At 41.5% G+C, this 12,576-nt stretch overlaps 1 protein-coding gene across 2 annotated transcripts in view; it reads right to left on the bottom strand.

Moving 5' to 3' along the window:
* The window catches only part of SOBP (sine oculis binding protein homolog), a 163,432-nt gene that overhangs the window by 56,914 nt on the left and 93,942 nt on the right, over positions 1-12,576 (bottom strand). Inside the window, exon 5 of one of the 2 annotated variants that reach the window (XM_033101653.1) lies at positions 10,004-10,099. The exons of the other annotated variant lie outside the window; for it this stretch is intronic. Within the exon in view, the coding sequence (XP_032957544.1) occupies positions 10,004-10,099 (96 nt within the window). The remainder of the gene's footprint in view (positions 1-10,003; positions 10,100-12,576) is intronic. 2 annotated transcript variants of the gene reach the window in all.

Raw genomic sequence — 12,576 nt, 5'->3', positions numbered from 1 at the left:
CTTCATAATCTGGATTATTTTTCATGTGAAGGCCTTGCCCTAGCACATGCTCAATATTTAAATATTGCCTCCCTTCCCGTCTCAGGCTTTGACACTTAAAAATGTTTACACGGTTTTCCCCCTCCCTGTTTACACAAAGACGCGTAACAGATCCTGCTGCAATATCAGAATCAGGTTCACATTTTCCATTCAAAGGAAATCAAACTATATTGAGATGTGAACACTACGAAACAGCAGAGTATTTCACATAATTATGCTTAGGGTGTGACATAACCTACGCACGCTGATATCCTGAATGTAGATTATAAAATGTACAGTGTAGGAAATGCACCTATGTGCACTTGTGTCTCCCCCAGGCTGGAAACATCTTTAAAAGATGACAGAAATGGTGATGATGATGGATTAGGGCATCCTAATTGATAAAAAATGTCCTTTATCCTAATGAAATCTGTAGCTTGTTCTATCGGAAGAGAGAGGGAGAAAAAAATCATTGCTCCTCTACCCATGTAGCTTCATGAATTTCCAAGAGAAATATTGATAGATATGCAACCCAAAGTAGAACATTAAGCAATTTTCTGGATAATTCAGGCAAACGTACCACTTATTATTTGAATGCTGGCTTATCTGGGGTGTGTCTTAACTGGTTCAACAATTCACTTTGAAAGAATGAGCAAAGCCCTCTATCAGCTCCATTGAAGGAAGAGTCTACAGCAGTAAAAGGCTCAGCCAAGTCAGTCCCGGGCCAGCTCCATTCCACCCTGTCAGTGGCTGATGCCTTGTCCAGAAACAACCTTACACCTTTCCTTTTGACCTGAACTAGAACCGGGGGGAGTGCTTTGTACGCAATCATTTGACAAATAATTATTGAGCACCTACCTCCACAGTTCATTGAATCTATATCACCACTGACTGTTAAGATGCCATTATTTTATATCAGTAGGGAAAAATTCAGCCAATTAAAAAATGTGTTTGTTTTTTTTTAACATTTGTAATATGCAATCAACTGTACTATGCGATCCCATTTCTGAGATGTTAAATGTGAGAGGGGAAAAGGGTACCGTAGAGTCCATCAAATACGGTGTGGGCCATCGTGGTTCTCAGAGCTACAGCAAGGAAGGACAAAGCTCCTGCCTCACAGAGCTCTCAGCCAAAGAGAGCCTCCTCTGGAATTAAAACAGGATGTCTCAAAACCTCGTTGTACGTTGTACGTGGCAGTGCATAGGGGGGAGGAGCTGGGAAGAAAGCCCTCCAGGAAAGCCTAACACCTCAGAGCAGGGGAGTAGGAAATGTACGAAACACACGACTGTGAAAGACAATTCGAGCCAAATGCAATGAGAAAATATATTATTTTAAAACTCTTGTTTGCCTGAACCTGCTCATTTGCAGCTTAATCATGGGCTTCTATCTTCCTTCTTCCCTTTTAAAATTCCCTCTCACCAGTCCTCTATCACCCTCATATTCCCAGCTCCAGGTTCTTGCCTCCTGTATTATTCACATATGTCATTCTTCTCAACTCCAAATATTTTTTTATACCCTTTCCCTTTTTCTCCCAAGAGACTTCCGTTAGCTTGTTCTTCTAGCCATAAACCAAACACATGACTGAATATGATTAATATTAGTTCTGGCTGGTTACTTGTGCGATTTTATATTGATAATTCATATCCTATCTGATTTTCTGGTTTTGCTTGATATATAACCTAGAGTTTCCATGAAGCCATCAGAGGTGACTTCTCTTTGGTATTTTAGGTAATTGGTCAGTTCTAGCAATTAAAACAATGGGAGAGAATGTGACTGACACCCGACTCCCTTATGCTCCTCGATGGCTAGAATTCTCAAAGGTAATAGATCAGTTCACTCCAAGGAACACAACTGTACTAAACCAAAAGAGGCCAAGCCTTTTTTAAAACGGCCTATGATCCTAAAAAGAATCAAAAGCTTTAAAAAAAGAATTAGCACTTATCATACATAATCTATTGTTGTCAGATTAAAGAAAATAATACATTCAAATACTTGTATCACATTGAAAATATATTTTCTGTAGTCTACCAAATTAAACAGCATACACTTTGGTTCCTTCCCCCCCACATTTATTATGCATTGGGAAATATCAAACACTGACACGTCTTTCTGAATAAATCCCCCTTCCTAATATTCCTATTGGTGTTTTTTCTGGCTTCAGAAGTCTACCAAGGAATTATTATTATAAAAAAGCTGGAAAGAGTGATTCTGAATTAATCTCTTCATTCCTTCATTCCACAAACACAGACTGAACCCCTTCTCTAGCCCTGGGATGGAAGGATGTATCAGACCTGCTCCCCACGCCGAGAAGGTGGCCGCGTGTCCTGGTCTGAACTCAGGTCAAAGAAATATGGATCAAACCTCAGCTCTGTGACTGCTCACTGGGTCCCCTCTTCTCCCCCGGGGCAAGGAATGTAACATCTTTGAATTTTAACTTCCCCGTCTGTGAAGTGGAAATGCCAATACCTACTTAGCAAATTGTGGAGATGAAAGGGTCTTAAAAAGGGCCTATCAGGACTGAGGACAGCGCCAGGCATGCTGAAGGCACCCCACAAAGGATGGTGTCCTGTCTCCTTCCCTTCAAAGAGTCCACCTCCATTTGCTACTGCGGGTATTTCCTCGTGTAGATTACATGTATTTCCTTAGTTGCCTATTTCTAAGATTAACAATGTTACTATGAAATGGTAGGGCAGGGTAAAGAGGTCTTGGATCATGCAGAGCGTCTTCCATGAGAGTTACATTTCTACAAAAACAGCTTGGCTCTAAGAATTATCTGCATAATGTATTTTGTCCCTCTCACTCTTCACAAGGAAACTTTGTGGTGTTTGCCTGCGAATGTGTATACTTAAGACTATCAGATAATCTGTTGCTAGAGAATTTGGCCAAGTGATAGTCTATGATGTGCCTGAAAGTAAGCAGCCGTAGAAGAAATAATAATCACAACATTGATTGATTACGATTTGGCCAACTGTTTGTCAAGTACTGGTCTAAGAACCTTATGGGTATTCATTCAGTTAGGCCTCACTCCAATTGTACTCAACAGCTACCATTGTCCTCATTTTACAGACAAGGACACAGACACAGAGAGGTTCATTGATTTGCCCAAGGTCACACAGCCCGTGGGTGAAGTGGTGGAGATTCCTGAATCTGAACCAAAAAGCCTGGCTCAAGAGTCCAAGCTCTTCACTATAACCCCCTACGATTTTTTAGAAGTTTGATTCTCTTCCGAAAAGTGCTCCAACATTGCAGTTCCTCACAAATCAGCAATGTCTGCTCTGCAGCCAACGGGCATCTCTGGTGCCCTCAGCATAAATAGGCCACTGGATGGATGGTCAAGGGTTTCTCTGAAGTTCTTTGTTCTAAATTAAAATATTACATATGGGCTTCTGTCCAAACCAACGGGGAAGAGACTCAAGTTAGAGAATACAGGCAAGTACTCCCAGCACCTGCCTTAAGATTTTGTTTAAACTAATGTCCCCTTCTAGCTCCATGTTGTTGGTAATGAGGCTACTGCTTAGTAAACTTTTATGCCAGGCATACTAAGTGCTTCATATACATGATCTTGTTGACTCCTCAAAATGACCCTGTGAGGTAGGTAATGTATTTATCCTCATTTTGTTGATAAAGACACTGAGGCTCAGGGCAGTTAAGAAACTTGCCCCGATTGCACAGCAGCACATCTGCAGAGCAGGAGCTAAGGTACCCACTCTGATCCACCACACCACAGTGTGTCTTGGAGAACACATGGTCCTCGATCTCTCTCTCTGGCTCTAAGACCCACTGCACTTACTGTGTGAGAAGCCATCATGGCCACCAAACCATTATGCCTCTGACCTTTTTGTGCCATCGCCCTGAAATCAGAAAGGCAAAGATCTCCACGCCTTGGAAACGGGAGCTTCCGGGGACCATAGGGCTTCGATCAAAATAGGGTTTGCATGGGTGGGAGGTGAAGGGAGATGGCCTATTGGGGTACAGAGGGTATTTGTACAGGACTAGAAGGCTCGGAGCCACGAGACCAGAGCAGCAATGGGAGCCAAGGGGCGGAAAAGAAAGAGAGAAGCAGCAGACCCAGCTGGGGAGCAAGATGAAACAACAGCACAGATGAAAACAGAGGAACGGTCAGGGGAGATAGGACAACTCAGGCAGTCTCCACTCCTCTGACTGTGTAAAGTCTAGATGCCCTTGCTGGAGCGTGCTATTGTGCTACCTTTATTAGAAGTGCCCTTGCTGAGTCTTGTATCAGTCTTTCTAAAAAGTTCTGTTTTTCTAAAACATAGTTCAAAAACCTGTAGGCGCACAAGAATAGTCCCCGACGAAAGGGATCTGGAGGGCGGGTGGAAAGAATGGTGGGCTAGGCCAACTCTCTCTAGACAGCAACCAGGCCCTAGGGTTTTCTGTGTCATTTTACACATTGGGGGCTTTTACAATTACTCTGTCAGGAAACTGGTACCCTGCATACTACATACGCACATGTCATATGATATTTTATTTGATGTGATGGGAGTCCAAGTGTGTCACCAGGAATTTTAATTCTCAGCGCCTGTGCTACTCAGCTGTAACATCAAAGAAACTGTATAAATTCAAGTTGAGCTGGGACATGAATCTGGCTTTCTGTAAGGGGAAGGTCTGGTTAATTGTACCCATTTTGAAAAGCCTATCAAATTTCTAGTGAAATGCGGCAGTTTCTATAACCTTTGGGTGGCTCTCATTAAGTCTCCACGATCTAATAGGACAATCCTAGCAATAGCTACTAATGACAGAGATCCAGGATTTCCCCCCATGGCTGTGATGGGACCAACATGTACTGATGAGTTGGGCTGGATTGCAGAGATCTGATCTTGTTTTTAAATAAACACATTTAGAACGAGGGACCTGAGAGCAAAGAAGACTGAAGTCGTCACTGGCACTGTGGCGTGTTTTTCACCTTAAGGGCTTTTTAACTGGATCTGACCGTCCACGCCTTATAAGGCTGTGCCGAGCAGGGAGAGAAGCACACACTGCACAACAGGCGCCGTTTGTTTTATGTACACATACTCCCAAAACTCCAATTCCCAATTTAATCAGTGTCAATGGATTCTTTCTAGCCAGAGAAGTGGGGTGCTACGGGTTTTACATACAAACAAACAAACAATTAGCTTCACAATACTCCAGCGGAATAAAAGGAGGGTAGGGGTGTGGGAAGAGGGTAAAGGGACAAATGAAGCAAGATAAAGAATTGATCATTGTTCAAGCTGAGTGATAGGTATGGGGGTTCACTATATGACTCTCTCCACTTCTGTGTACGTTAGAAATCTTCCATACTAGTTTCTTTAACCCCAGAAGTGCTAGGCATTTCCATGAAGCATAACTACTAGCATGCAGACTTGCCAGGACGGTGTCAGGCGCTGAGACTTCTGCGAAGGGGCTGGCCTGCCAGCTTACCCCTTACCCTTCCGGTGCTCTCCACTCCAGTCAACTTCGATGGCAACTGAGGCGTGGGTCACCTGGCCTGTCCCTTCCCACCTCCTTGCTTTTGTCCAGGCGATTTCCCTGTGCCTGGAATGCCCCTTTCCCTTACACCCCAGCTCCGACTATCAAAATCCAACCCATGCAAGGCCTAGATCAAAGGTATACCCCTTTGTTAAGTCTCTAATTACGGCATATGGACGTGATCTCTTCCTCCTTTGTACTCCAGAAATTTGCTGGTGTTCTCTTGGGGCACAGCTCACTGTGTAATGATAAAAATCATGAGAATAAGAAGGATCATAATAATAACAGCTAATATGTACCGAATGTTACTGTGTACCAGGCCCTTTAAATATGTCATCACTTTCAATCCTTACAATATCCTCTGAGGTTATTACCGTTTACTATTACATTTTACAGATGAAGATCTGAAGCTCCGAGAGGTCCAAGAGGCGAAATAGGGATCTAATGTGATGTGATGCCAGATGTTGTCACCATAAATTTTAAGCCTTTGGACCCATAATCCCTAGCTATACCACCAGCGTGACACAGTATAAAGTCCAGCTGGGGCAAAATTCTAACTTTCAGAAAGACCTGAGAGCCCACCTTCCTGATGACTACAGGGCTGTATATGCCAAGTCCTCCTACTGAATTGTAAGCTCCTTCAGGGAAGGGACTGTGTCTTTTTCAATTTTGTGTCCCCCACCAGCACTGGGTGGTGGTACAGTGCTTTCTACATAGAAGATGTGCAATAATGTCTTGTCATCTGAACCCTGTACTAATACAGAGCAGTGTTGTATTAGCAGTTCTGATCAAGGTCTATATCCTGGTCTTGTAATCCGTCTGCCCGCACAAGGAAATGAGATGGACAAATGAGCCCACAGAACTGCCTGAGCACCTCTCCTCCCCACCATGTCTGTTGACAAGGCCACAATACTAAAATAGTTTTCACCTTCTCCCTACACAGGCATCGTAAGTGACCAGAAAGAATTCTTCCCCATGCTATTTTTATTTCGCCTCCCAGCTGCGGGCTCCCTCCGCCTCCCTCTGCAAAACCCCCATTTCTCACAGCCTTAGGAAAAGCCAAAAAGGGAATCAGACTTTGTCTCGGTGACGACTCGGGAATCTGGAACTGAGGGAGTCAGGCTGATTTCTCCCGGCAGTGTCCTTTCTCTTATTTCCCTTTCAGACTTCCTAAACCTGCTTTCTTTCCAACCAAATTACACTCCAATGTCGCTGCTGTTCTTTGATTATATTTTGACCTTCTTCCTGAATGCACCAATGTTCTCTGGACAGGTCCTAAGAACACTTGGGGAATAGGCTCAGTTGCCTTCAGTTCCTGCCCCAAACCCTTTCAACCTTCCTCTTCTTCTTGCCACAGGTCCCTTCCCGCCAAGGACCTTGCTTATGCTGTATTTCCACAAGGTCTTACTCCCAGCTGGCTTTCAAGAACTGAGGAAATACTGGCTGATGAGGAGGTGTCAGCTCATATAACATCATTAGAGTCTTCCTCTCTAGCTCTTAATCCAACTCCCACCATCGATATGAGCATTTTAATAGAGGAAATGGGAAGGCGTACTAGTCCCAAAAGAATGAGGCAATAATAGTAAAGGCAGCAGCGATGGAGTTGAAATATGGGCCAAAGGCTAGTCACCATGGCTGGCTCTAAATGTTCCCTCTTCCGGGTTCTCATAAGCCATGCTGCTGTTAATATGTGAATTTCCTGCAGTTTCTTTTATTGAAAATTATCTGCCTTACTCATAAATTTAGATATGCCAGCAAAATACCCTGGTGTGTGTGTGTGCGTGTGTGTGTGTGCGTTTGTGTGTCCCTATCAATGAAGAGGTAGATGAGGCCACACTGAATTGTAATATATCATGTAGTACTCAAGTTTTATCTGTCACTCTTCTTGACAGCCTTGCATTTTCAACATTAATAAAAAAGTATAAGGTTGCTGCTGCACAATCACCAACCAGAGAATCTTGGCCACCAAGCTAGATATTTAGTCGTCTGTGTTGTATGTTAAGTGTGAAGGCATGTATCACCGTTTGGGGCTTAAATGGGAAAATCAATACCCTACAGGATATCTACAGTTACATAGCATAGTTTTCTATCAGCCAATGCTTTCTTTGTCAGTGCCTCCTGATGACACACACTTGTGTATTCCAGGCATTGATTTTACTTTGCTTTTGTTTAGGTTCCTTAATACTCCTCCCTCTTCCAAGAAGCAGAGGTTGGTGGTGTGAGGGAAGGACAGAGGCAATCAACAGTTAATAATAAAGTCGGAAGCGATGTCTTATCTACCTGGCCAAGGCACTTTCCTTCAGCACCTGTGGCCCAGTCTTAGCCTTCCAGCCATGAACTCCTGATCACGTGGGAGCCTAGAAGTAACCTGTGCCCTCAATTCTTTCTCCCAAGAGCCATCGGCACCCTCCATAGGGCTCCTCCACTTTCTACCCCCACCCCCACCCGCCCTGCTCCCCCACTGCTCTTGCTGCAGTGAACCATGCAATATGGCAGAAACACCCTTAAGCTAAGAAAGCACTTTGGACGGATCTTGCAATCTTCTCTCATGGACTCTTTCAAAATTTGCTCTAAGCTGCACTAAGAAAACTCCAAGGGCTTCCTATTTCTGTTTTAATAATAAACAAATCTCTTTCATATAGAAGCGTAAGTTTTCAGTGCTTCATAACCAGCCAAACACCATCGCTTCTCCTGCAGCTGAAAAAAATTAAATTTCTCCTTGGAGAAATAAGCTTACATGTTTTTTTCTCTTTATTCTCCTTTTTCTTTTATCGCAAGAAAGTATGCTGACCAACATAAAGCATTCTAACAGTGACAGAAGAACAAAGATTGCACCAATCTCTCAAAACTACTGCCAACACAATATTGTGTTTAAGCACAGCAATGACTAAACATGTAATTTCTCTAAAGATAGCTGGAAAAGATGTTCACATATACGTTTTACTTCCTCTAGTATAAACTGACCACAAACCAAGACTCAAGCACAATCATTTTTCTAATAAATAAGGAAAAAAAACAAATATGGCATATCACTTTAAACAATTTCTCTAAATATAGTAAGTGACCCCCCAAAAAAAGCATTTTGATACCAAAATATAGCCTAAATGGCCCCTATGGTCTTTTGCTGGATAACCGTAGTTATTGAGTGAAACATTAACACGGAATTGAATGAAAAGGGTTTCTCCAAAATCAGTAATGCTAGCAGGCCCAAAGTTTAAGATATCTAAGATATCCTATAAGGTGAGTGAGTTAACTTTTCAGGGGGGAAAAAAATGCCTTTACAAGCAGCGCATTTGCCTGCGGATAGGTCGGTCAAAATATGAGTGGTGTTATTGTAACCGTGCAGACTGCAGAGCAGGGAAAGGAGTTTCTTGCTGTCAACATGTAACTACTGTGGCTAGAATGAGTAAGAGCTGTATTCTTCTCTCTTCTCCTGCTCTTTGGACACTGTGTTTTTTAATGAACAGTTGGTATCAGAGCTAAGTCCAAACACGGTTACATGTGGGACTTTCTAATGCCGAGACCTGGCAGAGCTGCACTGTGTTCCGCCAAAAAACTAAACAGAAATGAGACTACCTCAAAATGTAACAACTGAGCATCCTCATTCTCTTTCAGTGTTTTCATTTAGTTGGAGCAAATGTTTTGCTTTAATGCAATTGAAAGGAAAAGAACATTTAGGGACAACATAGCTAGATCCCTCATAAAGCTTCATTTTCCAAAGCAGTGTTTGAATCTCTAAATAAATGACAATTCATTCTCTGTTTACTTTAGGTAAACAGAAAATGCATTGCAGAGCACTCATTTTCAAAAGCTAATCAAGAACATTAGGTCCCAACAGATTCATTTAATAGAAATATAATAGGCATTCCTGCTTGCTTTTCATCTTGTCTCACTGTAAATGCTAAAATGAACAGCAAATTAACCCTGCCTTGGAACAGAGGCCCTGTCACAGCTGATACCCTTTCTCTCACGACTTGTAAACACCCTGCATCCTGTCGCTGCTTTGACTTCTACATAGGAGAGACGAAAGTGCTTGATTGAGTTTGGCAAGACAGTGCAGGAATACTTGAATTCTAAAGGGAGTACTGCGTGTCAACTCTGCTATCTTTCCTAGCAGAACAAAATTCTACCATGTTGTCTCCTAAAATAGTGTACAATTAGGAAGCAGGAGGAGGTGGGGGTGGAATTGTTTTTTTCCAAGCTACATGTATCAACTGTCTTTCTCTATATTTTTAACTTTACTCGCCATTCTCCAAATGGCTGCTTATAAACCACTATACAAAACAAGCTAATAAAGACAAGGCCATCCAAGCTCTATAATCAGATACAAAAGACTTGCAAACAATTTGAGATGTTATAAGTAATATTCAGCGATATCAGAATTAGCATTTAGAACTCTACACAGAAAAACTATAATACTGCATAAATTATTGCAATAATGAACAAACCCTTTCAAAAACTGTTTTCACTGTGCTAACGTAACATTCTAGACTTGTTGTAAGTATATTATTCTTACAAGTAGTTCGCAGTTATTCTTGAAGGCAAGCCTTGGAGTTTCCTTAGCATAGTGCTGCTGGGGAAAATTTTCAGCATGTCCATCTTCATCTCTAGCCTGAAGGGAAATATAATGGCCTATTTAGGGACTTACAAATAATGGAAGAAAAAAAGCTAACAGCATAACAGCTCAGATCATTAAACAAACGGGAATCCAGAAATAACAACATTATTAAGAAGTTTGTTTAAATACGCAGTACGCCTGTTAGATATCAAAATTTGGGATTTATGTTTCTTGACATTGTTTAGTTTGAACATGCAAATTCATTGTGGTGTAATGGTTAAAATGATATGAAGCAAACCAAAATGAAATAATTTTGTTGGAAATTACCACCACTTAGTCTTCCAATGATTTTGGTTGCATAGTTAGGATTACATGACATACATACGTGTTTAAACTTTTTGGCATGCTTAAGCAATCTCTAGATAACGCACTTTTAAAAAATTCTAATAGCAAGGCCATAAGAAAAGCAATTTGCATAGTTATAGTTTGCATTGTAATACTATTAGAGATAAACTGATTCCCCTCGATTTTTAAATAAAAATCTGAAAGGAGCAATGATCTAGTAAGTACAATGACTCTTCAATCAAATGCAGTGAAAAAAATAGATTTAATTAAGAAGCTGCATTAAAAGTTACTGGTTACTTTGATCTACACTGTTAATTAAGAAAGCTGAAGTTTAAAATGGAGACATTAACAGAACCCATCAGCAATACCGCTTGCATACAGCCCTCTTTCTAATCTCCATCGGTTTCCGGTTTGGAGTTGGAGAGAAGGGAGAGGTAGGTGAAAGTAGGCACGTCTGCAACATTCATTAAACCATTCACTTGGGTGACTCTTGCACTCCGCTCTGCTCTCATCTCTTCTTAGCCCTGACTGCTCTCTCTTTCCTGGCCTCCTGAAATTCACAGCTGAGCTGTCTCCCTCACATATGGCTTGCATATAATTATGCATATTCCATTTTGCACTGCATTAAAATGATGAGCTCCTGGCTCCCTGCCAGTTGATTTTAAAAAGCCCAAGTGAAGGAGGAAAAAGGAGAGAAACACAGGGAGAGCCACACGGGAAGCAGCAGGTAGTTCTGTCTGCTGTCTCTTTAGATAAGATGTATGTCTGGCACCGAGGGAACAGCTGAGAACTACCTGTTGTGATGTATGGATGGAGGCAGAGAAAACAATAAGCATACATCTGTGGCATCACGATGACAGCGCTTATGTATTGTTTCTCCTCTAATAGAGTGAAATCTGCCCGCTGACAAGTATCACTCAGAACTCCTCAGCTAGACTGCGGATTGTCATTTTAGAAAGGGATCCATAGTTTGTACATTTGAGAATGTTTAGCTTGTTTTTAATAAAGTCTACTGCTACTTATTGTAGGGTGGGATCTGGATGGAATTTGGAAGTGGTATGTCATAGGCAGTAATATTTGGGTTTCAGGGAGTTTGTGGAGGGAGAGATTGCTGTGTTTTGGTTTCATTTTTTGAAATTTATGAACAGCTCTGTGATTTGGTGCCTTTTTATTGTACCTTTCCCCCCTACCAAATCAGAGTAAAATTAAAACGCAGTCATGGGATTGGACCATATGTGACAGAGAAAAAAGCGTAAGCATTGTTTGTGTCCAATGGCTACCAAGGCACTGAAACCAGTGGTTTCTTCTCACTGCATTAGTTCTAGCCTGCAGCTCCATCAAGGTTTAAATTAATATAGCCTTAAATGGGCCCCGTTTTAAAGTGGAGTGTATAAACAAAAGGCAGCTGTAAGAAAGCAGTAAGATGCCAATGGGCAGTGACAACGTTGGATTCTTCATAACTGAATTTTAAGCCACTTTTGAGGTATAAGTCTCTTGAAAGCAGGGACAATATTTATTTTATCTTTCTTACTCTGCCATGCCCAGTACCTTCCTCTTAGTTGGTAATTAACGAATATTTAAGTGATGGGGAAAAAAAACCAAAAAACATACATGGATTTTAACTAGACCCTACCATAAACAGCTCTGTAGAAAATGCCACCTCAAAATATGCTAAACTTGTTGGGAGGTTTATTATATTCCTGATGCACTATGATACATATGCTTGGAAACACACTTTGCATATAGTTTACAAGGACTACTATTTACATATGTATGTCTACATTCAATATATATGTATCTTGTGTATAAATATTCATAAGGTAGAATATGTTTATTATGCATGTACTATGTATACACATTCATACACACCAGATGCCTGGGGATATTTTCAACATTAGTGGCAAAAAATACATTCATTCCATTTACATGTAAGGTCCTCACAATGCTTTTTGTGTTTTTAAAGGAGAAAAGAAATCTAAGATTTGAATGTGCTTCCTCAGAGGAGCTATAGATTTCACATAAAGCCTCATAATTTATGAGCAGCAGTGGAAGAGAAAGGAGAGGGGAGTTAGGGAGATTGGAAGTGGAGAGAGAAAGCCAGAAACTTGCGTCTTTATTGAGCCGTGTATTTGCCTCTGCATCAAATTCCCATGGCCCTGGGAATGTTCTGTCTCTGACAATCAGCT

The sequence above is a fragment of the Rhinolophus ferrumequinum genome, chromosome 3, assembly GCF_004115265.2.
Source record: "Rhinolophus ferrumequinum isolate MPI-CBG mRhiFer1 chromosome 3, mRhiFer1_v1.p, whole genome shotgun sequence".
NCBI lineage: Eukaryota > Metazoa > Chordata > Mammalia > Chiroptera > Rhinolophidae > Rhinolophus > Rhinolophus ferrumequinum.
This window is presented reverse-complemented; position numbering and strand designations above follow the sequence as displayed.